This window comes from Candoia aspera, chromosome 16 (genome assembly GCF_035149785.1).
Source record: "Candoia aspera isolate rCanAsp1 chromosome 16, rCanAsp1.hap2, whole genome shotgun sequence".
Classification (NCBI taxonomy): Eukaryota; Metazoa; Chordata; class Lepidosauria; order Squamata; family Boidae; genus Candoia; species Candoia aspera.
Genome location: NC_086168.1, coordinates 10,368,895 through 10,393,459, shown reverse-complemented (window position 1 = coordinate 10,393,459; position 24,565 = coordinate 10,368,895). Strand labels below are relative to the sequence as shown.

Sequence of the window (24,565 nt, the reverse complement as noted above, 5' to 3'; positions counted from 1 at the left end):
ATCGTGTCCGATTCTCGGAGGCGGCCTGCGCGGGTCCCTGCCGTTTTCTTGGCCAGATTTTTGGGACGTGGTTTGCCATTGCCTCCTTCCCGGGGCCGAGAGAGCGCGACTGGCCCAGGGTCCCCCAGCTGGCTTTATGCATAAATGGTGTTTTCACCACTACATCAAACTAGCTCTTTTTTTAAGGCTCTTTTGCCCACACGAAGCCTGGACAGACCCCCAGAACAACCCCCCCACCCCTGCTTCCTCCTGTGGGATTTAGCCACGACTGAACTAGGATGCGGATGGGTCCTCGTTGGTGCTGCTGAAAAGCTTGCTGTGGAAACCTGACTCCTGGCCAGCTCCCTGCTCTCTCGCCTCTTCCTCTTTTCCTTAATTTTGAATTTTTTCCAGGTTCTGTTGGTGGAAACAGAGTCATGTTGTGGAAAGCAAGAAGGGCCAGTGAAGCAAGGACTGCAGCTTCCCACTGCATCTATGGGAAACGTGCAGCCTGGGTGCATGGCCGGCCTCTACCCAGAATGGTTCAGAAATTCACTTGTTCTGGTGGGTCCTAGAGGAAAAGACAGTCATATAAGCCTTAAAGAAAGGGGTCAAATGGACAATTCTCTCCCCCACACCCCCAGCATCTCTACAGTTGCATTCACACAGCACAGGAAACGAAATGCAATTAGTTTTAATCTCAGTTAGTTCCTTTATGGCTGAAGAGCATTGGCCAGGCCAAGCAAGCTATTTCTCTGAAAAAATATTGAAGGTCGGATGAAAGAAATCGGGAGATTCAATGCCGTGCATTGTTTTATTGGCAGTGGATGGAAAAAATGGAATGTAATGAAGTAAATCCAAAGGATAAGATAGCTATCCCTCTGTTCACACATGGCATTTAACAGGTCAAGACAGAAGTGTGATGATGGTGATGATCCATCGAGTGTTACTCACTCTTAGCAACCACACAGATAGATTTTCTCCACCCTGATCTGCCCCCAAGTGGGCAACAATTTGATCCTTTTTTTAAAATGTGCAAATCGGTCCTATCTAGAAGGTAATGGCTGCTGCGTTGAGGTGGGGTGGTGGTGATGCTTTTCTCCTGGGGCATGAATGTGTGAATCCAAGGGGAAGGCAGAAGCAGGAGGTCACATCTGCCAGCTCAATCATGGCCAGCTCAATCACGTGCCTGGCAATGTGTTACTAAGCATCACAGGGTACCTGGTGTGGCAATGTGTTCCATTCAAAGTATCTGCTGTGGGCTTTCCCCTGCTTTTGTATAGCTGTTGTTTGGTTAAGCAGAGGAAACCAGAAACACCTACAGCTTTATGCCCTGTGGGAATTGATGGCCCAAGAGCCCAGGCTTGGATTATCTGGGCCTCAATGGAGGCCCTTAAGGGAGGTCTCCAAGCTGGGCCCTGGTTTGCTGGCCAAGAGACCATAGCAAAGGGGACCAGCTAAGTAAGAAGACCGGAAGGAAAATCTCTCTCTGCAGCTGTGTGTGCTCCAAGAATTGTGAGTCTCCTTGATTTATAATGAATCTGCTGCCCTAGAAAATTGTCCTTTTCAGCCACCCAGGGAGAGCCAGCAGTTAAAATGGGCCCTGGGGAAACCCAGCTTCAAGTCTACCCTCAACTCACTGGATGGCTCTGGGCTATCTGTGCCCCCTGTGCCCAAGCCACCTCACAGGGTTGTTGTGGGAAAACATGGAAGGAAGGAGCATTATACATTTCGCTGAGAGAAAAGGTGAGCTATAAATCCAGTGGCTTGTGGGCCACCGCATGGCTGCAGAACGAACTGATTAGTTTCTTTGCAAAGATTTGCCAGCAAGTTTTGCTTAATGATTTTTCTATGCAACAAGTATGCTTTATTCCCCGCCCCCCCAAGTTACATATGCAAGTACCCTTGCGGGCATCTTGAGAGGTGTTGCCTGCTGGGGGAGAAATGATTAACCCGTGCAAGTTTTAGAAACAACATTCAACCCTGTAACTGGTTAACCAGGGTGGTGGATGAGATGTGGAATGTGCTGCAAATAAGCACCCACCCCGTCTTAGGGATCGAGATGATTTCTCCTCTTGTGATCTAAGAACGATTGAAGTCCTACCAAAGCCTGGGATGAAAATCCCACCTTTTCTTGCACCTGTTTTTAGAAGACCCTTAAGGGGCATCATTTGGGCAAACCCAAAGTTGGTGGCTGGCGAGCTGCCATCCAGCCCCCTTATTTTCTTCTCCAGAATTTGAATTCAGAGATTCCCCCACCTTGGTTCTCTTCCCCCCACCTGCCCCATAAGGGCTTTGCGTGCAAGCTAGGGAATCAACTTCATGGCTCAACCACCCACCATAAGGGCCAGGAAAGCATAGCCGGGCATAGAGAAATGCTACCATGGCAACTGGGACTTTACACACTGGCTTTATTGCAGGGTAAGTGGACCTGAGCAGACCCAAGGTGGCAAGGCCGTGCTTGGGATGGTTTATAACGCTGATGGATTAGACATTAACCGAGCCTTCGGCTCACCCGTCAGCTCCGCTTGCACTCCCATTCCTATCCTCCCCAGCCAGCCTGGCAAGGATGGTGGGAGTTGTAGTCCTAACAGAGACTAATGGGCCGGGAGGGGGGAGAGCTATGGAGGCAATGGCCCAGCCCATGCCCAAGTAGGGTGCAACTGGGGGCATGGATCAATGATGGTCAATACTGAGGCCAAAGCGGTTGGGGGGTTCTGCTCTCTTCCAAGCGGTCTGGAAGAAAAAAACAAGAGAAAAAAAAGGTGCAACAAGGAAAAAGGGGTCAAGTTAATATTCTGAACCTGACAGGAAAAGGCTGCAAATATTTCAGGGGGTCCTGCTTGCTCCCTGGTGATTTAATGCCCAAATGATGCCCCTTAAAAACAGGTGCAAGAAAAGGTGGGATTTTCGTCCCAGGCTTTGGTAGGACTTCAATCGTTCTTGGATCACAAGAGGAGAAATCATCTCGATCCCAAAGACAGGTGGTGGATGCTTAGGTAGTTCACTTAAGGACCAAAAATGGTCTTTATATCTTCTTCTGTACTGAAAATAATCCTTCCTTCTCCAACGCCTGCCTGCCTGCCTGCCTGCCTGCCTGCCTGCCTGCCTTCCTTCCTTCCTTCCTTCCTGTGTGATGGGATAAAGAAGAATTGAAATCAAATCCTATGACAATATTTAATCAAATTAAAGTTTTAGATTATTAGAAATAAAAGGAGGGAATATAAAGTTGGTTTATTTGATCAAGGTTAAAATAAGAGATTTTTTTACCCCAAAGTTCTGGCAACGCTTTATGGATTTTTTGCTGACACCAGGATTGAAAAGTTGATGTTCTGTGGATTTGCTTATAAGATAAGGGACGGGATATGTGATGAAGAGATATCTGTTTGGAACCTTCTAGGTAGCGAAGAGTTACTAAATTCATTAATACTTGTTGTGATGAAGGTTGGAAGTAATTTCTTCATATATTTTTCTTTTTCTTTTATTATTATATTATATATTATATATTACATATTATATTATATATTTTCTTTTTCTTTTTTCCTGCACTTTTAATTCTTTTTTCTATTCTCTTTCTCTTTCTCTAAGTTTAGTCTGTATTAGTTCTTACTACTGTATTCAACATTCTTAATAAAAAATGATATTAAAAAAAGGAGACCTTCTTAGTCAAGTCAATGTTTATTAAAAGTTTTGTTTTTGTTTTTAAAGTTGATTCATCAGACACAATAAATGCAACCTTAACAGTAATAACATCACAGGCCGGTAAACGGGTTGGATCAACCGTTTCGGAATGAAAGAAAAGGCAACAGTGCAGAATTGAACGAAGACATCCTCATCGCCATCGCTTTGGTACCAAATTTTGAGGAAGGGGCTCAAGAAAGGGAGGAGGGGGTTCTTTTAACCCGGCCGTGTGGCTGGGGATGGTAGGCATTGTAATCCAACTGGTAAGCGGAAGGCACAGGGTGGGGAAAGATGAACCAAGGGCCAGGTTTTGCACAGGAGAAGCAGACAGGGCTTGATGTGGAAGGAATGGTTTTTTTTGTTGAATTTTGCAAATGCCGATGGTGGGAACCATGGTGAAATTTGGGGAGCTGGCAACTCTGAGACCAGGACTGGGCTACCAGGCTAATTCAGCTGCACGATTTTCAGCGGCTACAAAATTCTTCAGAAACTCCGTGAAGTTCAATTCCTGAGCACAGATAGACTGGATGAACTCAAGAGAGCTGTCTCCTTTCTTCCCTGAGTCTTTTGTGGAGGAAGGAAAGATAGCACCCCCACCCCCCCAATGCCAGCCTTCCTCTCCCTGATGCCCCCGGATTACAGCTCCCATCATCCCCAGCCATGGGGCAAGCCCTGAGGCAGGTTTTGCCCAGCCGCCCCCCACGAAAGATAAAATAAACGCCTTTGGAAGGGCTCAACGCTTAACAAGGAGGTTGAACAGGAGTGGCGAACCAGGCAATGAGGGACCACAGCTCCCAACTTCCCTGGTCATAAGCGAGCTGGCTAGGGCAAATGGGAGTTGTAGTTCGTAGCTCTCGGGAGGGCCACCCTTCCAGGATAGAGTCTCAGGCTGCTTCAAAAGTGGAACAAGGCAGTGAAGAAGAACCAGAGGGAAGGGAAAATCTATCTTAAAGAACTTACCGGTGGGCTGACCCAACCCTTGGCGCATCCAAGTAGAAGCAACCTTGCGGGGGCTCAAGAGGCGCTTCAGACCCATCAGCGGCAGCTTTATCGGGCTTTGGATTCCCCACAATGCCCCAAGGCGCCGCCCCGGAGCATTATGGGAAATTTCACACGGCGGCGTGTGAAGTCTTGCTGGAGACGGGCTCTGGATCTGATCAGGGCTGGGTGGCAGCAGGCTCCCTCCCAGTTTGGCACTTCTACGGGCTCTCAGCCCCCCCCATTAATCCCACTCCGGGTGGGAGAAAGTGATGTTGTAGAGGTTGGCCCACCGGGCAAAGACCCGTTTCTCAGTGATGAAGCGGTGGTGGTTCCCTTTGTGGCTGCGCTCGTTGTGTACGTAGGTGGTGCACTCGTCCGGCCCCTTCGGCTCGTAGTAGTGATAGGGCAGCCTTCGGGGGGGAGGCTTCCTGCTGTGGGGGGCAGAGACGCCGGGTGAGACTGAGGACGCGGGACCCGCACCCTCGGACGCCAACCAGGGTGAAGCTGCTGGGACTCACGTGCAGTAGCTGGGAGGCACCATCCCATAAACGTGAAGCCTGTCGCACAGCTCAACGGCGATGACCATGGTAAACCATCCGGTGCTCAGCCACGACCGGGAGGTCAGCCTTGGGAGGGCAAAGGGGAGAAAACGGGAAGAGGTTTTGAAGTTCCCGTTTTGATCGTGAAATGCGGGTGTAGGAAGAGGTGGATGCTGTCATAAGCCGGCTCACGTCGTCCGATGCCTGCAGTGGCCGGACCGACGGGGGACTTAAATGCATTTGTCCAGCTACTTTGGCATTGGATGAAGTGAACTGCAGCCCACAAAAGGGAATATGCCTTTCGATAAGATTTAAAAAATCAGATCCTGCTGGTTTTTTTCCCCCTCTGCTTCTCTAGGCTGCTGTTTTTCAACCTTGGCCGCTCTAAGATGGGTGGACTTCAACTTGAAGTTCACCCATCTTGACGTTGCCACGGCTGAAAAACACTGCCCTGGACTAACGCAGTTTCCTTCCTACAGTGTCTACATATTTTTGAGTATTTCTCCGTCTGTCTTCACTTCAAAGTATCTATGCAATGCAGAGCCAGTCTTTCCCTTTGGAGATCAAGGCTGCTGGCTGCATTCTCTCCCCCCACAACAGCCCTGTGAGGTAGGTTGGGCTGGGATCGAGTGATTGGTCCAAAGTCACCTGGGGAGCTTTTATGATTGAGAGAAGACTTCCTGGATTCCTGCATCCTCTTCTTAATCACAGTTTACTCCTTTTCTGCTGTCAGCAAATTTCTGCCCCCAAAGAATTTTACTCGACGCAGGCAGTGGCATCCCATCTTTTCAGAATTAAAGACCCTCTTTAATTCTGAAAAGATTTAATATTTAATATTCGCTTCGATTGGTAAAGACCCTCTCTCTGGGTCACAGCCCCAACACAAAAGTGTATCCAAGGCACTCAGACCAAATTCACAATACCCAGGCTCAGAAACATATGAATTAAAGGTGGCTCTAATTCGGCTATTTGATTTTGTAGGAATTCTTGCCAACTTTTCTCTCGCTCACTGTCCTAGGAACTATTTCGGCTGAAGGGTGGTGGACAGAAGCGTTGCAAAGAACGAACACTGTTCTTAACTTCTCGAATTAAGTTTTGTCTGATTGCGGCTGGAGTTTTTGAACCCTGCCAAAGCTTAGCTCTCTAGGACAGTGAATTCTGTAAGTTCTCGGTTAAGAAAGCAACAGATCTGCCTTCCCTCCGGCCTGCAGGCTCACCTGTCCATCCCCGTCTCTTTTCGGAACAGGTCGTCAAACTGTTTCATGCGCTTAGGAGAAGCCACGAAGGCTGTCATGCTGGGGAAGCCCATGCTGACCCGCTCTATGATTTTGATCACACTCTTCTGCATCTTGGCGGGTGGACCCCAGAAAATGAGGATGGTCTCCGGGGTCTTGTTGACGTATTCCTGAGGCCTCCTCAGGACTCGAAAGGCGCTGGAATGAGCCACGACGCGGAAGGTGGTCTTGTTCCCCACATCCTCAGAGTACCCCGTGGTGGGAGCGTCGTTCATGCGAATGGTGCATTCTGACTGGTCAATGGTTTGGCCCAGTTTGCTCCCGAGAAGGTGGCTTGAGCTGCTGATAAGCACGCACTGGTTGCAGTGATGATCCAGTGTCTGGGGGAGAAAGGAACCGGGTTAGAACACCAAGGGAACCACATGTACAATACTCAGGCTCAGAAATATATGAATTAAATAAGGCTCTAATTCGGCTGTTTGGTTTTGTGGGAATTCTTACCAACTTTTAGCTCACTCACTGTCCTGGGAACTATTTCGGCTGAAGGGTGGTAAGCAGAAAAGCTGCAAAGAACGACCATCGTTCTTAACTTCTTGAATTAAGTTCTGTCTGACTGCGGCTGGACTTTGGCTTAGACAATCCAGGAGAAGGAGGAGGAGGAGGAGGAGGAGGAGAAAGAGAAGGAGAAAAAGAAGAAGGTGAAGGTGAAGAGGGAGAAGGAGGAGGAGAAGGAGGAGGAGGAGGAAGAGAAGGAGAAGGAGAAGGAGAAGAAGAAGAAGAAGGAGAAGGAGAAGGAGAAGGAGAAGGAGAAGAAGAAGGAGAAAGTGATTTGGCCCTTTTGCCACTTCAACCGCTTCAAAACACAGATTTTGGAAGCGCATTTCTCAATGCTACCCTGTGTTAGAAAGCCACAACCCTTGCCTGTCGAAACCCAGAACATCCGCGAATTAATTCAGGTGCTCACGTTTAGATACCCTGTGGAGAGCATCTCTCTGATCTTGCCAGAACCCAGGAGTCGGGTTCCCTAAAGTTGACCAGGAGGAGAAGATTCGGCCCGGAGGAGGAGCAGAAGGTCCCTCTCCCGGGGCCCAGGGTCAACGGTGGAACTCCCTGGCCCCGAGAGGACAGCCCCCTGCCCGCCCGCCCGCCCGGCTGCTGCCCCTACCCCTACCTTCCTTCCGGAGACGGGGAGGTATTCGTTCTTCACTCCCCACTTCCTGAGGTTGGATGGCAGTTGAGGCTTGGTGTGGGACGCGGCGTAGTGGAAGGCTTCGTACCGGCTGTTGGAGCTGTAGATGATGAGCACCGTGACCACGGCAAAGAGGACCACCAGGACCACGGCGTGTGGGCTCTGCTGGGGCAGACACGCAGCAAAAAGACGGGAACCAGCTGCCCGAGAGCTCAGCAAGGGCCGCAAAGCGCCCCGCTTGGGGCAAACCGGCCGAACCTCCCTGGCCTTTCCACTTCCTCTTGGTTTAAGTTTGCAAACTCCCTTCTGGCTTATAAGTAAAGGCGGTCGAGGCTGCAGCCGAGCCTCCCTCTATTTATAAATCAGTTTATTTGCCATTTTAAAAGCAGGACCAAGGCTCCACCTTCGCCCTGTTTTTCTTGCAAAGGGGGTAACGGAGCAGGCCGAAATTCACCAATAACGGACTGGGCCTTTCACCAAAAGCTTGGTAGCATTGCAAAAACTACAAGAAGGGGCCTTCCCCCGCCCCCACCCCCGCCAACCCCCTCCGCCTTGCTGGACTCCAAGGCCCATACATGCCAGAACGCCCCCCCTTCCCTGCCCTACAGGCCGGATCAGGCCTGGAACCTTTGCAATGGCGCGAAAGGAAAAAAAGAAAAAGAAAATGCATGCAGTGGGTGGTTTAAATTTTGCAAGGAAATGGACCCATTTTGCCCTGGGCAGGTGGAAATTCCCCCTTCTTGGGCCACTTTAAAAATCTCACCTTCCAAGAAAAGCTGATGGGAGCTAGGGGTCTTTGCACCCTTCTGACCCCACCGAGGCACTTCCAGTTCATGGCTATTCTCCCTTTTTCATTCATCTGCATTTCCTCCTTTGCTGCGGCTCCTGCCCTCTCCTCCCCCTTCTCTGTCCCTCCCCTGTCCTCCTTTCCTTCTCCAGAAGGAGCTGGACTCCAAGCCCCATCATCCCCAGCCAGCAGGGCTGGGGGGCTGGTTTGCTTATCACGAAACTTCTTGGCCTGATTCAGGGCAAAAACAAACAAACAAACAAACAAAAAGGGAATTCTTCTTTTCTTCTCCTTCCACCATTTCTGCATTCCCTGCCGGGGAGCTTTCAAGCTCGTGGCTGCAAAATAAGATGGATAAAACATGCCTGGGGAATTTCTTTTCTTCTTCTCCTGCTTTGAGGCGACCACTTGCTTCTCTGAAAAATGGTCCTTGGAGACCCAGGACTTAGCCCAAACGATGGTGAAGAATCATAAACGCTGGGCTTTTGTTTTAGGGATCAACAGACCTTGTTGGCTGGAAGTTTTTACTCCCTTCATTCCATTTCTAATCTGCCCAATAGCAAGAATTCCCCAGTCCCCCTTTTCTAAATAAAGCCTAAAAATCTAAAATACATGCAGAAATCATTCCCGCTTGGCCTGGAAACTTTTCTGTTCTTGTTCCCAAGGCTAAGACAAATATTGGTTTATAAGGGGTTTTTTGTAAATGTTGTGTGTCGTGGTGTCACAAAACTCTGAGGTTAAGATGTGGTAAGAAAACAGGCTGTGGTCCCTGCTGAAAACTGTCCCCCCCATTGGATTCTTTCTCTGCCTCTTTGGGGGTTAGTCACATGTCTCGACTTTTTCAAAAAAAGCTACGCCAACTCTTTTCAAACGCCAGTCTGATTCCACGGCACAAAACTAAACGGGCTGGAGAAAGCTGTGCCAAATCTTCCCTTACTTCTCAAAAATGTCCTCTCAGTCCTCCTGCCATTATGCTAGCAATCCAAAGAACGGCTGACCTAGAGAAAACGGTTCATATGTTTCATTTTCAATGCTGCCCGCACATCAAGTTAATTATTTAGAACAATGCGCCTCCAGATAATTGAGCAAAGGAACTTGCACAATAGCTAGACTGCGTGCGTAACCCAGGGTAATCAATCAGGCAACCATTTTGCATATAAACTAGGTTTGAATAACCTTGGTGCTCCCGTGGATCATGTGCAGCAATGATTTAACGCCCCGTGGGAGTGGCTGGGGTGGCCGCGTGGCCTTGCCTATTGCTTCTCCACTTATTCACGTGCACAGCGTCCTTTCCCTTCCACCCATTCTGAAAATCCTTCATTCAGATGCCTTTTGCAGAACCTGGCGAGGGAAAGGTTTACCCCAGTTCACACCACCTTTCCCATTTGAGCCACACACCCAGGAACGCGAGCCTTTGGGTGTGGTGGAGGATCTGCGTATGTTCTCACAAAAGCGTGCAAGCCAGGGAGTGCCCTGGTCCCCAGGTCCTACCTTGTGATTTTTCATTGTGGTATCCAAGGTTCAGGTGGGAAACTCAGTCACTGTAATCTGAGCACCTGTATAAAAGTCAAAGAAACGAGCAAACAAGCTAACCCTTTGTTTTTCAGCCCCAGATTATGTAATCCTAGCCTATTGGTAGAGCGCCCCACTCTAATGAGGATTATTTCTTGGACATTGTGACCCTCAGCTTGAAAATGACAGAACAAGAATTAGCGACTCTTCGGTCAGCCAGGACTAACATCACGAAGCATTGTTTCAGAGCAGGATACCGAGTTATGGTTTTAATCTCAGGAAAATCCCAAATACCTTATCAAAAAGTACCTAGAAGATTTGCAGTTCTGCTCAGAAACAGCGTCTTCCTCCTCACTTCCTGAGACCCAAGCAGAGGCTGGGATCCTTCTGGATTTTGGCATTCCAGACCCGAGTTTTCATTCCAAGCCTGTAGGAGAACCTCTCCCCAGCAGCAATTGGAAAAATACACTAATTTGCCCTGAAAGAAGGAAGTGTGGCAAGAAACACAGGGCTGATAGGGAGGGGAAGGTCCAACGGACAGAATGAGCTACGTAGGTTGACTCAGTTTCTTTAAGCGATTTGTGTTGAACAAAAAAGAAAAATGCCATTTTATAAATAAGTAAAAATAAAATAAAAGAGATAAGCCCTTCGCCCTAGATTTAAGCCACAAAGGGGACAAGCAGGCGTATTTACCCATTTTTCTACAAAGGCCAAACTGGGTATTAATTGCAGGGGCTTGGAATATTTTTCATTCTTTGAAAGAAACCATCACATCTATTGAGTCTTTCCGGTGTGACTTCAAGTGCCAGGGTTGAAGCGCTTCACCACAACCGCAGTGTGTTTGACTCCCACTCTCTAAAAAAACACGTTTTGATAAGCGGGTGTGGGAAAATCTCAGTTCTGGCGGATGTATGTCTCCAGAAGGCATCTGGGTTAAGATTTAATATTTTAGTCGCGTCCTGGAACTCGGTATTGTTCTGTTTCCTTGCAACGGGATGGAAGCCAAAGGAGAATTGGAGGTCATCTAGAATGACCCCCCAAATGTTGGGATGAGGGCAGGGGAATCTGCAGGGAGGGGTTGACCCCAACTTTTTGTCAAGATGGGGGGCTCAACCATGAGATCAAAACCCTGACCTTGTTTACACACATCGCTTAGACCGGCAGCGCATTCATCGCACTGTTGGGGTGCCATCTCGACTTTTGGGGCCCCACCCCACGGAGACCCCAGACAGTTTGCTCTTAGAAGGAACCACTGGAACATCTGTATAAGCCCCCCTCCCCCCTTGCCCGATTGCAACAGTGGAAAGGAAAAGCAAAGGATCTGGAGGAAGCCCTTTTACCATGGTAGGATGTCTCTTTTGAATGAAAGTGGGGGCAGAGTGGGGAGGGCCTTTTCCTTCCTGGTGAGTCATCAGACGGTGCCATTTCTGACTTCCGGACCGGTCTTCCATGTGTGCGGGTTTTTCTGTCCTCACATTCCTGCTGGGGTCGAGAGAGGGAATTTGCCAGCTGCAGTCGGACTGTTGAATAACCATCATGCCCATCAGTGGGATCATAAAAACAGCAATATATTCACGGGCAGACTCTTCTCCCCGGTGTGCTGGACTAACTGGACAAGACCCTCATTGTCTGGGGGGGGGTCAGTTGACCACTTGAAGAGGGTAATGCTGAATTTGGCTCAAGGGGAGCGAAACACCCGAGGAAGCCCAAGGCCGAGCTTTAAAATATCCCCCCTCCTCCCTTGCTCGGACAAAGCAGCTACTTTTCTCTGGTGGGGAGGGCAGCTGGCCCTTACTTAAGCCTGTCAATCAATGCCAAGGCAGCTCTGTTTTCAGAGATGCCATCGAAATGCCAGGCATACCCAAAAGGGTTATATCCAAACTGAAAGAGACAGATTTGGGCAAGGGGGGGGGGGCTTCCGCCTGCAGAAAGAGACCCCCAATAATTCAGACATGCCTCCCCCCCCGTTTACATCCCTATAAATTGGAGTAGTTAAGACCCCCTCCCAAACTGTTTCAGGCATCCCATCCAACCCAGCCTCCCTCTCTTGCGTTGGCAAATCTGTGCCCCCTTTTTTACCTCTGAATCGCTATGCATTGGAGGATTTTCTTTTCTTTTTTTAAAGGCTTCTTCAGCCGGAAAGGTCGCCCCTTACTCCAGGCAGCCCCCCCCCCCCCCTACTCCTTTCCACCACTTGGCCTTTCCCCACTCTCCTGCTTAGAAAACTGAGGGATAAATTGTTCGGACGCTTCCAGAAACTAGGAGAATGAGATCGGGGATCTGTTGGGGAGCAGACCTCCCCCAGAGGTGTCCCTCCCCCCTTCCTGCCCCACCAAAATCCAGCTTTCTTCGCCAGGCCTGTGTCCGGTCAACTCACCCGCTTGTCCGACAGCCCGGTTCCAGGGAGCGGAGGAACGAAAGGGCGAAGGCTAATAAGACTGCATTTTGGGGTTGTCGGGCTGCGCGGGTTCTCCGGGAGAGACGCCAAGTCTCCAAGCCGGCTGCGAGGGGTGGCTGGGTCCTCCGGGATATTCCTCCAAAGGCTGGTCCCCGCTTTAAGGGCAGTGCATCTCAGAGGCTGTAGAACCGCTGGAATCCAGCAGGCGCGAGAAAATCTGGAAAGCAGAAGGTCCTGGGTCCTAGTGTGTGTCTTTTTCCCTCCGCCTCCCCCCTCCTGCTTCCCTCCTCTCCCTCCTGCTGGGGCCTGATCCAATTTTAGCTGCTTTAAAAAGGGAAAGGCAAAAGACAGGCCTTCGGAGGGAGGCCAGCCGACGGAGACGTGCCAGGAAGAGGGGGCCGTGTCTTCCCAGCCTCGAGCAAAGGATCCTCCCGGCGGCTGATGCAGCAGGGGGTGAATTAATACTGAGCCACTCCAAGCAGGCAGATCCAGCGCTGATCTCTGAAGTCACAATACACCGCGTGGGCTTCACCCAGCATGCCAGAGCCAGCTCCTGAATTCACCCTTTTTCTGGGTTCAGCCGTACATCGTGCAAACGGGATGGGTTGCTCAGCATGCGAAACGCGAGGGAGGGCGGAAAAAAACAGCACATACCCCACTTTGCTAACACTAAACAAACTTAGCATCCTGTGCAACGCAGCTCCCACTTACTGAACTAATCTGGCTAATGTGTTGTGTGAACAAAGCTCCAGAGCCTTGGACTGAGTCAAGATTCTGGGTCCATTTGCCCTGAATGGTCAAATCTCCCTGTAGAGAGATAACCACCCACCCAAGGACTTTCTGCATGCAATAACTGAACTATTATCTTTCACCCCAAACTGATTAAGTAATACTCTAGTCCTCATGGCTCATAAAAAAGGGCTAATTCGAGCTGGACTATCAAGCATGCCGACTGCATGCATGGCGGACTTCCCCTGCTTGCTGGAAGCTGTTGGCTACGATGCTGAAATCCCTTGGCAGAACTTGCATCTTGTGCCAAGCTATGTTTTAACCATGGTTGGCCGAATAAAAGACAGGAAGCTAGCTTCACATCACACTCTGAGCCAAAAAGCCATGGTTTATAAACTAAAGGCAAGGCTTGGAGAACTCACAAAGCCCAAACAGAAGGAAGTGCAGGATGATGGTTCAATGGGTGAAGGAAAATCTCTTCTTGGTCTTCTTGCCAATTCTCACATGTAAGTCTCTAGGGCAGCACGAGGGATTTGCAGCTGTTCCTCTCCTTCCACAAAAATGGAAAGCAGCCTGCAGGTGACGAAGATCTCCAGAACGTCCAGGAAAAGTGTTGGATTAACGCCCCCAAGCAGGAGAACTGGATTTTGAGAGACCGGTGTGTGGGTGGGTGCCTAATCTCCAGAAACAGCAAAATGTGACTATTCTGGGCTACTAAAATTGCTAGATGATGCTGGAGCTGGAAGGCTCAAGTTCTGTTGGAAGAGTATTTGGTATACCCACCCCCCTTGCTCTCCAAATTCAGTTGCCACAGCAACCCTACATCACTTCTTGTAGATCTCTGCACCGGTTAAAATAGGCTTACAAAGGGATAACACTGGGATTTAAAAAAAAAAAAAAGCAACGGCATTTGTAGCCCACACTTTGAAACATGCACGCACAAACAGTATTGTTTAGAAAATTGTCTTGGTCCAGAAAGCCAAAGCTGGAGAGATCCGGGGGCCGTTGTTGGGAAGGCACAGAATAGCAAATTTTTCCTTACTTGGGTTGACCAAACGGCACGATCCAAATTCCCTGCAAATTCCACATTTCAGATGTGAAAGAAATGCATTGTGTTGCCCAGGGCTGCAACTGGGGCATGTGCGCCAAAACGAGTGCTGGGGGGCGCCAAATGGGCGCGGAATCCATGTTTGCCCTGGGTGACACAGACCCTAGTCGCGGCCCTGGCGCTGCCCATCCTTAACCTCCGACAAAAGGTGGTTTATTCCTATCCCACTGACTTAGCAGAACCCAAAGCAGGGCCCAGCATTTTGATTTCATTCTTTCTTTAACCAGAAGTGAGTGAGTGAGTGAACCAGTTTCATAATTTCCTGCTTGGGGAGAAAAAAAACCCTTTAACCTCCTCACCATCACACCCCTGAAAATAGCTACAAAGAAGTTTGGAGAGCCCATGGTGGGGACTATAATTCCCAAAAGTACAGCCTGTAGTCAAGGATAACGGGAGGTGTAATCCAGAGGGCTATAGGTCCCTTACCCCATCAAATATCTGACCAGCATCACCTCTTCCCACAACCCTTGAAAGCCCAAGGCTTTTCCTTTTTCAGAAGGAATTATAACATTTCCACCCCAGTCCTCCATCGTAACATTTATATGCTTAACTGGACTTGGAGCTTCCTGAATTTTAAATTCTGACACTCTGTTTTTATTGACAGCTATTTGTACTTTTCTCTCTGCTTGACAGGAAATGGGAATTGTCTAAAGCCAACAATCCTGCATATTAAAGGCTAATCAGATCAGATTTGCCTCCACTGACTAGACAGGCAGAAAAAATTGCCATCAAGCTGAGATGGGGGTGTCCAAGCAAAAGACTTGGCGGTCTTGGCCCCCTCAAATCTCTCTTTAATTCCCTTGCCCGACTTATCCAGATCATGTGAGCTGAGTTGGAGCTCTGCTTTTTATTTAGTTTTCATCTCCAGAGAGCTAATTATTCACAAGAGGTTCATGCCTATCAGCGCCAGTTTCTAAGGAATATCTTGCCCCCCTTTCTGTTCCTAGTTAAAAAAGCATTTCCAATCTGAAATCGCTGCAAACAAACCAGCTACAGTTCAACAAACAAATAAGCTGGAAAGCCATGTTTACCGCTGCCCCAGGAACTGTCCAAAACAACTGGGTACAAACGGATTTTCCAGAATTGCACAAACACCCCTGCAAAACTTTGGTGAAAGAGTTTATTGGTTTGGCACTGATCCAACGGTATTAACGACTGATTCCAGCCAAGAATGGTAGGAGGGATACTGAGAGAACAGCGAGTGGACAAGGCACATGGGGTGTGTGTAAATATACACATGCATACAGTGAGGAACCCCCCCCCCTACACACATTGAGAAATCCATTTTGTGGGGAGGGAAGGGAACATGAAGGAATGAAGGAAAAAGAATTGGAGGGGTAGGGGAGAGGGGAAGGGAAGGGGAGGGAAGGAGGAAGGAGGGAAAGAGAAAGAAAGAAAGAAAGAAAGAAAGGGAGGGAGGGAGGGAAGCAGGTGAAGGGCAGAAGAATAAACCAAATTGATCAAAAATCTATTTCTAAGCCACAGTTGAACCCCTCCTGGAATGTTCTTACTCTAGGATTCTGCCCTGACCCCCCAGACTCTCCTGCTCTTCTTACCCCACTCAGTTTTTGCTGTTGCTGTCAGGCTGTTTGCCAAGAGGGGATCAAACAGGGACAGGCAGCAATGTGGATCCATGTCCCCGTTCCTTAAAGAGACCCCCCAGGTCTGGCCCCGAGATCCTGCGACTGCCGTTGTGCAGTTGCAGGAAAAGACATGTCTGATTTCACGGAAGGTGGTGCACCCCGCCCCTGCCCCAATCCAAATCGCTGCACAGGCTATCATCCATTTTGGGGGGGAGCTGAATCTCAGGAATGACCCTTCAGAGGGACATCTCTCTGGTGCTAATGACAACTTTGAAAGCAGGAAGGGGAATGTGGTGCCTTTGGGATACGACTGGAACCAAGGTAGTTATATCCCCCTTTTCCCCAGCTTTTTATTTGTTTTCCTAAGGAAGGATTTTTTGCAGTCACCTCTGCAAAGTTTCATGGAGTTATTTTTCTGCCCAGGTCTTCAACAGGTCAAGAGCCTTTGTCCATATCATTTCTGAGTTTTAGCTACCCAGTTCAGGGTCATCTGCAGATTTGAAAAGCATTCCCATTTCACCCAAGCCAGGAATTAAAATGAGCGTTCCCAGTTCAGGTGATTAAGAGGGATTCCATCCAGGTGCTCACCCTCTGGGCTCAGGAGAGGGGTAAGGAGACATCTACACATGGATATAAACAGATATAAACACATCAGGTCCGCCTAAGGTGTAAACACGCCATTGTAAGCTGTTTAGTTAAAGCGCTGCACCATCAAAGTCCATTTACAACTTTGAGGTACCAGATTTCTGTCCTGGCAGAAGTTTGGACTAGATGACCTTCAAGGTTCCTTCCAACCCATACCTGTGCCTGGAAGTTTCAGCAAATGTTGGCCACGTGAAATATCAGAAGGCTTTGCTTCACTCTCTTCTGAATTCAACAATCCAGAATATGCACAATAGGGGAAACTGGCTTCACAGCACAAACCCCTGGGCCTCAGCTTTGGCAGAAAACATTCCTTTTCCTGTGCAAGGATAATAATACACCACCAGACACACAGGAAATTAAAAGAGAGAGAAGTTGTGGTCTCTCAGCAGAAGTTAAAAATAGGTGGCCAACAGAAGGGGACGGACAGACGTATCTGCTCACAGAGGCATCTCTTAGGGCAAATTTCCCAACCTTCTGCAGCAGCTGGATTTCTGCAGCTCCCACCAAGTGGCAAAGGTTCAACAGGCCAGCCGCGGCCAGCCCCTTCTACCCATCGGCCCACGACGGGTGGGTGAAGATAATGTTCCTTTTCTTTGCCCAGTGCGAAAAGACGGACTTCTCGGTGATAAAGCGGTGCCCGCCCCGGGCAGCTCGTTCATGCACCAGGTACATCCTGCATTCGTCCAGTCGCCCCTTCTCAAAATAGTGGTAAGGAACAGGAGGCTGGTTCTTGTCTCTGCCAATCGAAGGAGCCACGTTTAAACAACTATATATAACCCGGCCTGTTAAGAGCCGGCGTGCAGCAGTAGAAAAGGCGGCCTGAAATAGCTGGCCTTTATAAAACTAAAAAGAGCGATCCAGGCCACAGGAAGAAAGGGTTTCCTTTCTTATCTGGATCTGGGGAAGTGGGCACCCTTTCGATATGTTAGCCCCATCTGTTTGCCTTCTGGGGAATGGGTGTTTTGGGGCTCAGCCGTGGCCTTGTTTCTGGAGAACGCCCCCCAAATTAAGAGTACCCCCCAAAGCGCCACTCGCTTTCCGGCCCCAGAAGAGTGCCTCCAAGTTACGTACTTGCAGTAGTTCTTGCTAACCATGCCAAAGACAAAAATCTGCTCGCACAGCTCCATCGCCAACACCATGGTGAACCAGCCGGTGCTGAGAAAGGACCCGGATTTCATCCTGCGGGTTGGAGAGAGAAGGTGCTGTGATTCGATCCAGGAGGAACGAAGAAAGGCCTTGCCTGCCCTTGGCTGGCTTGGCTCATGGGGCTAAGCCCTGGTTTGTTTAATCATGGTCTGCTGTTGCCTGGGCAAATGAAGATGTGACTGTGGAGACATGGCATGGGGTTTGCAAAGCGTGACAAGCGGGTTTACGCAAGCTAGCCATGCACGGTGCAGGGCAGGGCGTGAACTCAGCGCTGTGGGGATACTCGGACTGCTGGTGGTCTCACTGGGCATTTGACTGGAGAAATTGGGGCAGGATCCAACAACTATGAAATGACCAAGAAGTGCATCTTTTGCTCAGAAAGACTTATAGGTAGTCCTCCATTAACGCCCACAATAGGGACCAGAAAATTCATCGTTAAGCGAGGGATCACATGACCGAACCCAATTTTACGACATTTTTTGTGGCGGTCATTAAGTGACTCACCAAGGTTGTTAAATGAACCACATGGTCGTTAAGTGAATCACGTGGTTCCCCATTGATTTTCCTTGCCGGGAGCTGGCTGGGAAGGTTGCAAATGGTGATCACGTGACCCCAGGACACTGCAACCGTCATAAATATATGCCGGTTGCCAAGCGCCTGAATTTGGACCACGTGACCACGGGGAAGCTGCAACAGTCATAAAAGCGAGGACTGGTCGTAATCACTATTCGTTCAGTGCCGCTGTAACTTCAAATGGTGGCTATACGAATGGCCGTTAAGCGAGGACTACCTGTATCGTTTTGCAACAGCCGACCTCCAGCTGTCTCCGTAGCGCAACTATACGAGTGCCTTTGCCCTCGCTTGTTATCTGGCCTTCACCAGCCACTCGACTTACTCCGAGCTTTCAACCAGGGCCACCAGGAATGGAACCTGGGAACGTCAACATAGGGAACACAAGTTTTACTGCTGCGCCTGGTGCGAGCAGCTCCTTCTCACCTATTCTTTCCCGTCTCCAGTTGGAAGAGTTCGTCACAGTGGGCCATCATTTGCTCGGTGAGGGTGTAGAGATACAAGGCCGGGTACATCTCCTTGACTTTCAGAAGTGTCCGATAGACTAAGCCGACCTTCTCCCGGCTCATCAGCCGGGGAGGTCCCCAAATGATGTAGGTGGTGTTGCAGGATTGCTTGAAGAAATAGCTCTGGTTGCGTAGGAGCAAGGGGATGCTGGTGTGGGAGACCACGCGAAGGGTGCTTCTGCTGCCCACATCTTCCTCGAATCCCTGGGTCGGGGCCTGGTTCATGCGCAGGACGCACTCCTTTGCGTCGATTGCTTTCCCCGAACGGGAGCCCAGCATCTGTCCGGAACTGGACACCACGGCACATTGGCGGCATGGCACTCGAACCAGTGGCTAACCAGAAGGGGAAAAAGTAGAAGCAGCTCGGAGAACAGCCCACTGCATTGCCCTCCAGGCTAAAATTGGGGAGGGGGATTTTTCTGCAATGAGGTTTCCCCCAGGACGTTTCATTTTATGCATATCCCAAAGGGAGAATGTAGCACCGAGAGGGAAACTCATCCATCCATTCAGCTTGGAGAAATGTTTCTTGCCTTCACTCTGAACTGGCTTTAAGACATAGTCAACTCTGAATGGCGAACTAATGCTATAACCCAGTGTTTCTCAGCCATGGCAACTTTAAGATGTCGGGACTTCAACTCTGGCTGGGGAATTCTGGGAGCTGTAGTCCAGACATCTTAAAGTTGCCAAGGTTGAGAAACACCGCTATAACCATCGATCTTCAAATGCGCTCTGGCTGGGTCTTGCCAAAAGAGGCTCTATCGGGACTGGCTGACCCTTTTAACGCAGCCCTTTTTGCCATCCCTTTCTTCTGAGCTATTCAGTTGCATTATTACCTAGATAAGAGCTACCTGTATTATTAAAAAGCTTTTGTTATGCATATATCTGCCATTCTTACATTTTAAGCACTCTTATATACCTCTCCTACCTTGCAGGTAGAAAATTAGCATTGCAGGGACCATTCAGAATTTATTTCTTTGGGGTACCAGTCCAAGATTAGGTGCAGGGGCTCCCTGGCCACCATCACATCCCAACTGCCACCCTTCCTAATCTTGAGGTCGGACTCACCTTTCCATCAGGAACGCTGATGTAACCCTCAAACTGGGCAGCTCCAAAGCTCTGTGCCAGCTTGCCCTCCTTTTCTTCTTGAGGCTGGCAGCTGAGCCAACACAGGGAAACACAAAGTTGTGGACATAGCAGGAAGTAAAGGATGCAGCAGGCACACAGCAGAATTAGAGTGAAGAACAGGCGGGACTGGAAAACAGAGAAAAACGTGTGGATAACCAGACAGATTCTCAGAGGCAGGCATGACTCAACTGAATAAGAGAAGGTCTAGGTTTTTCAGTCCCCACTAGGTAGGCCAGGCCAGGAAATCAGCTCCACAGGGAAGCCAAAACTATACTGAGATTTGCTCTAGTAACAGAATCGGATAGTGCTGGTCTTCGTCCCCCTTCTTATACTCATGTGAAATAGGAAGGTATCTGCCTGAGCTGCTTCCAAGCATTATCTCACTGTTCTTGGCTTAAAAAACATTTTACCCCTTTTGCCAAGAGAAGGGTGCCAGCGTATCTCCATCAAGGTCATCTTCCTAACTTTCCACCCTATTCCAGGAAGGCAGCCTGTCGTTACATGAGAAAAAACTCAGATTTGTTGGAGCATCAAGCCCCACCTAGCTGGGAAAGATCATGGCAGCCAGAATTCAGTAAGGAGATCTTAATACTAATGTTAGCGGTAAGTCCAAAATCTTGGAAACTGCAACAGGAATTTCTAAGCCTCGTTTATGGAGAAAACTTGGAATGTTTGGAGCCCTTTCTTCCTAGCTTTCTAGCCACGGGAGTTGAGTTGCTGTTCTCGAGCTAAGCCACCAGCAGATTCCCTTCCTATCTCTGGATCCATTATCTAACATCCCTTCCACAGCCTCTCACAGCCAATATGCCACTTTGAGACGTGGCCAAGCATATGTATTAGAAATTACGGAGAAGGGTGTTTTTTTTAAGATAAAGCTTTTACTGGAAACCGTCTTACATCATTTCCCCCAAATTCCCCAGTGTGAGGTGTGACCAGTTTCCCAAAGAAGGGAATTCTACACTTAGTATGTTCCAGGAAGCAAAAAAAATGCAACTCCTTTTTCTGATGCTGCAAAGGGTCCACCGTTTTTCAGGTCCAATTTTAACCCAACCACACCGCCCAGAGTCGCTCTTTGAGGGAGATGGGCGGTGACTAAATTTGAAATATAAACAAATAAAATTGTCATGAGTACTGATGGCGAGCAGGAGGGGGCCTTTATCCAGGGGGGAAAACGCATGCGTAGTAGTGAGGAATTAAGCAGCCATTCAAAGAGACACAGATCAGACCCGCCTTGACTTTTGGGGTTTATCTGTCTGGGTTTTCCCACGCTTCTTCAGTTTGTTAGGATTTTCTGTCTTATGTAGCAGTAATAAACACTAGAGACCTACTCCTCGTCTCAGCGTGATTCCTGACTGTTAGGACAAAAATAAATAAATCCTAGCTAGTCCAAACAAACCTAGATCCAATGGAGAATTTGGAGAATATCTGACCTAACTTTTAGCAAAAGAGTTGAATTTTGCCCACTTTGCAAGTGGAAAAGCAGAAAGACATACATGTGCATGCATACATGTTACCCAATGTGCCAACTTTACATTAGTGTAAGGGATCTCTTGGCCCAAAATGCGAAGCGTTCATGCCATCTGCTTGATTCCCATCCCAAGTTACTGAGTATGTCTACAATGCCCTAACTGGTTTATATCCCCTTGGCTTGACCTGCCCCAGATGGCCAAGAAACTCAGAGGGACTGAAGACGGTGGGAGGAATCACACGCTGTCGTGGGTAACTGCCCCACTTGGTCCTTAATCCCTTTGGTCACATTCAAAATTATAAGAGGGGCACAACTTCTGGGGATCTCTGGTGATTGCAGAGTCATTGGATACTTACAAGCACCTGCATCGTTTAAGTTTTCAGCCATGTATTTGTCTTGGACTTCTGGGACCACCGCCCGGCAAGAGACAGACCAAGGGGTCATTCCAGAGGCTAGTTTTCCATGAGCTTTTAGGCAATAGAAGAACGGACTGATTTTAGCCTGGGAATCTACCATCTGCAGTGAAGTCATAACGTAAACACAGTTCAGCAATTAGCAAGACAGAAAAAGGCTTGGTTTTGCTTTTGCAGCCGTTGCGCCTCATTCCGAAACTTGTCGATGTCGTCACAACCTCATTAGCTCTGTTGCAACTAAGTCACCACGAGAGAAATAGGAAGCTAACTTCCATCGCTATTTTTCAGCCCCTGGCAACCCACGTTAGGTGAACGTAACTGGTGATTAATGAATTCAGTGGAATTCAGTTGCCAAATAAAGACGGGGGTTCCTAATTTCACTTCAACTCTGCACCCGAATTTGGCCCATTCGGGGCTAGGGAACCAGCCATGGTTCTGTGCTGTGGTTAAACCATAACTCCCAGCAGAGGAAGCTGAGAATTGTTAATTCATCGACATCTGGAGTCAACGTGCGGGATAACAACGCTGCCTTAAGAAACCGGCCATCGATTTGCACCTCCATTCAAGTCGATGGGAATAATTGCTCCCCCACCCCACCCCCGTCAAAACTCCGCAAGGAATCGACCTAGCCAGGAACGGCCCACCACTTAACCACTTGGGATCCACGCCGACATGCGGATGGCTCAGGGGCGGGCGGGAAGATGGGCGAGGAAGGACGCTCTGCACATACCTCGGAGCCTCCTCCGATCTACGCCGGGGGGAGGGGGAGAGACTCCCCTCCGAATAAGACCACCCTGAGACTCTCGCAGGATGGGAGGAGGAAAGGGAGACACCCCCCACCCCCAAATCTGCTCCACTGCTTCCTAGCAAGCTGCTGTTGGCGCACGCCGGGCTGGGCAGGCTGTGCCAAGGGAAGGGGGGCGCCAGGGGGACGCGCAAAGGAGCTCCGGGGAGGAGAGGGAGGCGGCGGCTGCAGCGGCGGCGGGCAGCCTCTTGCCTGCCATGCGCGCCCCAGCGGGACCCGAACGTGCCAAGGGCGCGCCCTGGGAAGCGCCAAGACGCGCAAGAGGGAGGCAGAGGCCGCCTCTCCGCCCTCCCGGAGGGCCCCCGGGGAGCGCTCGCCAGCAGGCACCTACCAGCCTCGGCCAAGGGGACCCGCAGCATCGCCCGTCCGCCTCTGCACGCGCGCCCAGCGGCGGCGGCCCGCTAGTCCCGGGCTGGCGGAGCCACGAGCCCTTTAAGAGCACTGCAAAGCAGCGGAGGCTCCGCCCAGCCCCGCCTCCCGCCGCTGGCGCGCCCCTGCCTGTCGGGCAGCGGCTCCAAACTTCGGCCTCCGCAGGCAAGGTGGCACGGAGCGCCGCAGAGCGCCGCGGCAGGAGGGCGCCGCGGGCAATCGCCTGCTGGCTCCGCGATGCGCCCTCTCCACGCCGCGTCCCGCAGGCCCTTTCCCCCCCTTTTACGACGGGGGTGGGGTGCCAGGGTAGAGTGGCAAGGGGGCAGGGGGCAGCACCGTAATTTGGGCAACCACCAGCATTCCGCGCATTGAAGCAGAGAAAGGAGGAAAGTTCGCTCGGCGCGCTTCCTGCTGCTGAATCGGTGGGCCCAGTTCACACGAGGCGCTAAGCTGGGGCGGGGTTGGCTCGCTCGTGGTTCAGGGTGTGGTGCAAGTCCAGATTGCATGCTTTCTTTCACCCCGTGCAGTGGAGCTCCTAAGTTTTCTGCTTATGCCCACCAAGGAAAGCCTATCTTTCCAAGGGCAGCAAAACTGGAGACGACCAGGGGAGGGCACCAAAGAGATGGTTTCCCATGTTGCTTTGCTGCCCTCCAGTGGCCTCTGGGGGTTTGCACCTAAAACTGGCCCTAGACTTTCAGGGGCCTTGGACTATGGCTCCCCAAATCCTGTGTCCTAGGTGGGTCATTTGGCAGCGATGGCCATCAAAGTCCAAGGCATTGGTGGGCACCATATTGGTTGCCCGGTTTAGGTGCCACATGGGCTGTGTTTACCCCACAAGCAGGCCTTGGTTAGGCTGAACCTAAAAGGATCCCTAGCTGTCATTCCAGAGAGCAGCTACTGTGAAAACAGGACCCTAGTGACTTGTTTTCTCTTGGAGATTTCTTCAAACTTCTCTTCCTTTCATGCTTGGGCTTTGTGCACATTGACACCTTCATTCTATGTAAAATATCTTTTCAGGGGCAGTGCATTTATCCCCTACCTCCACGGGCCACCCATCAGCCACAACACCCAAGAATCCTTCACGCATTTGATTCCTTCTCTCACAACCTGAGAAAGCAGGTGGTTTCAGCTGCCACCTTTCCCTAGTATACTCTTCCACACTTAATCAGGCCTCGGGAGAGAGCCAAGCAACCTGTCTCCATGCCTGTCCCAGGGAAGCGAGGATGCTGGAACTCTCAAAAAGGACAAAAATCAGGAAAAAAAGTTGGCAGCTTCAAGGCAGCCAATAAAGCCTTTGATGAGATCTGCAGCTCCCAGGGAGGCAGAGAGAAATGCTGAGCATCCCCGGTGGCAGAGGGCAAAACGTGGTGAAAGAAATGCAGAAGGGAACAGAGTAACTGGGAAAGGGGCAGGTTTGCCTGGCTGGCTGGCAGGCAGCCAGGCAGGTATAGGTAGTCCTCGCTTAACAACCATTCATTTAGTGATGGTTCGGACTTACGACAGAGCTGAAAAAGCTTATGACTGGTCCTCACACTTAGAACTGTCACAGCGTTCCTGTGGTCACACGATCACGATTTGGGCGCTTGGCATCCGGTTCACACGGATGACTGTCGCAGCGTCCTGGTCACATGATTGCCACTTTCGACCTTCCCAGCCAGCTTCTGGCAAGCAAACTCAATGGGGACCCACATGATTTGCTTCATGCCTGCAATGGTTTGCTTAATAACTGCCGCAAAAAAGGTTGTAAAATCGGGCCGGATTCACTTAATGACCACTTTGCTTAGCAGCCAAAATTCC

General features: G+C 49.9%; 2 protein-coding genes across 3 annotated transcripts; both read right to left on the bottom strand.

The window, feature by feature from the left end:
* Positions 1–3,638: 3,638 nt before the first annotated feature.
* Positions 3,639–12,544, bottom strand: ST6GALNAC6 (ST6 N-acetylgalactosaminide alpha-2,6-sialyltransferase 6). Of its 2 annotated transcripts, none has more exons than XM_063316140.1 (7): positions 12,281–12,544; positions 11,244–11,423; positions 9,883–9,947; positions 7,587–7,766; positions 6,398–6,795; positions 5,160–5,267; positions 3,639–5,069 (listed from the first exon to the last, which is right to left on the bottom strand). In XM_063316140.1, the coding sequence occupies exons 3-7, from the start codon at positions 9,895–9,897 to the stop codon at positions 4,883–4,885; spliced, it is 888 nt and encodes a 295-aa protein (XP_063172210.1). In that variant the 5' UTR covers positions 9,898–9,947; positions 11,244–11,423; positions 12,281–12,544; the 3' UTR covers positions 3,639–4,882. The 2 variants fall into 2 exon arrangements, with proteins under 2 accessions (XP_063172210.1, XP_063172209.1); XM_063316139.1 differs by having other exon boundaries at positions 3,639–5,072; positions 12,281–12,541.
* A 3,014-nt stretch (positions 12,545–15,558) lies between these two features.
* ST6GALNAC4 (ST6 N-acetylgalactosaminide alpha-2,6-sialyltransferase 4) lies at positions 15,559–21,648 on the bottom strand. The gene is made up of 5 exons (XM_063316023.1): positions 21,538–21,648; positions 19,654–19,839; positions 18,509–18,921; positions 17,438–17,545; positions 15,559–17,102 (listed from the first exon to the last, which is right to left on the bottom strand). The coding sequence occupies exons 1-5, from the start codon at positions 21,547–21,549 to the stop codon at positions 16,913–16,915; spliced, it is 909 nt and encodes a 302-aa protein (XP_063172093.1). The 5' UTR covers positions 21,550–21,648; the 3' UTR covers positions 15,559–16,912.
* Between the last annotated feature and the right edge of the window lie 2,917 nt (positions 21,649–24,565).

Coding starts and splice junctions, on each gene's coding strand:
- ST6GALNAC6 (XM_063316139.1), bottom strand. Junction 5,268..6,397: donor AAAGAGACGGGGATGGACAG/GTGAGCCTGCAG, acceptor TGCCCTCCCAAG/GCTGACCTCCCGGTCGTGGC. Junction 5,073..5,159: donor GTGCCTCCCAGCTACTGCAC/GTGAGTCCCAGC, acceptor TGCCCCCCACAG/CAGGAAGCCTCCCCCCCGAA.
- ST6GALNAC4 (XM_063316023.1), bottom strand. Junction 18,922..19,653: donor TCAGCGTTCCTGATGGAAAG/GTGAGTCCGACC, acceptor CCTTCTGGTTAG/CCACTGGTTCGAGTGCCATG. Junction 17,546..18,508: donor CTGGAGACGGGAAAGAATAG/GTGAGAAGGAGC, acceptor TCCAACCCGCAG/GATGAAATCCGGGTCCTTTC.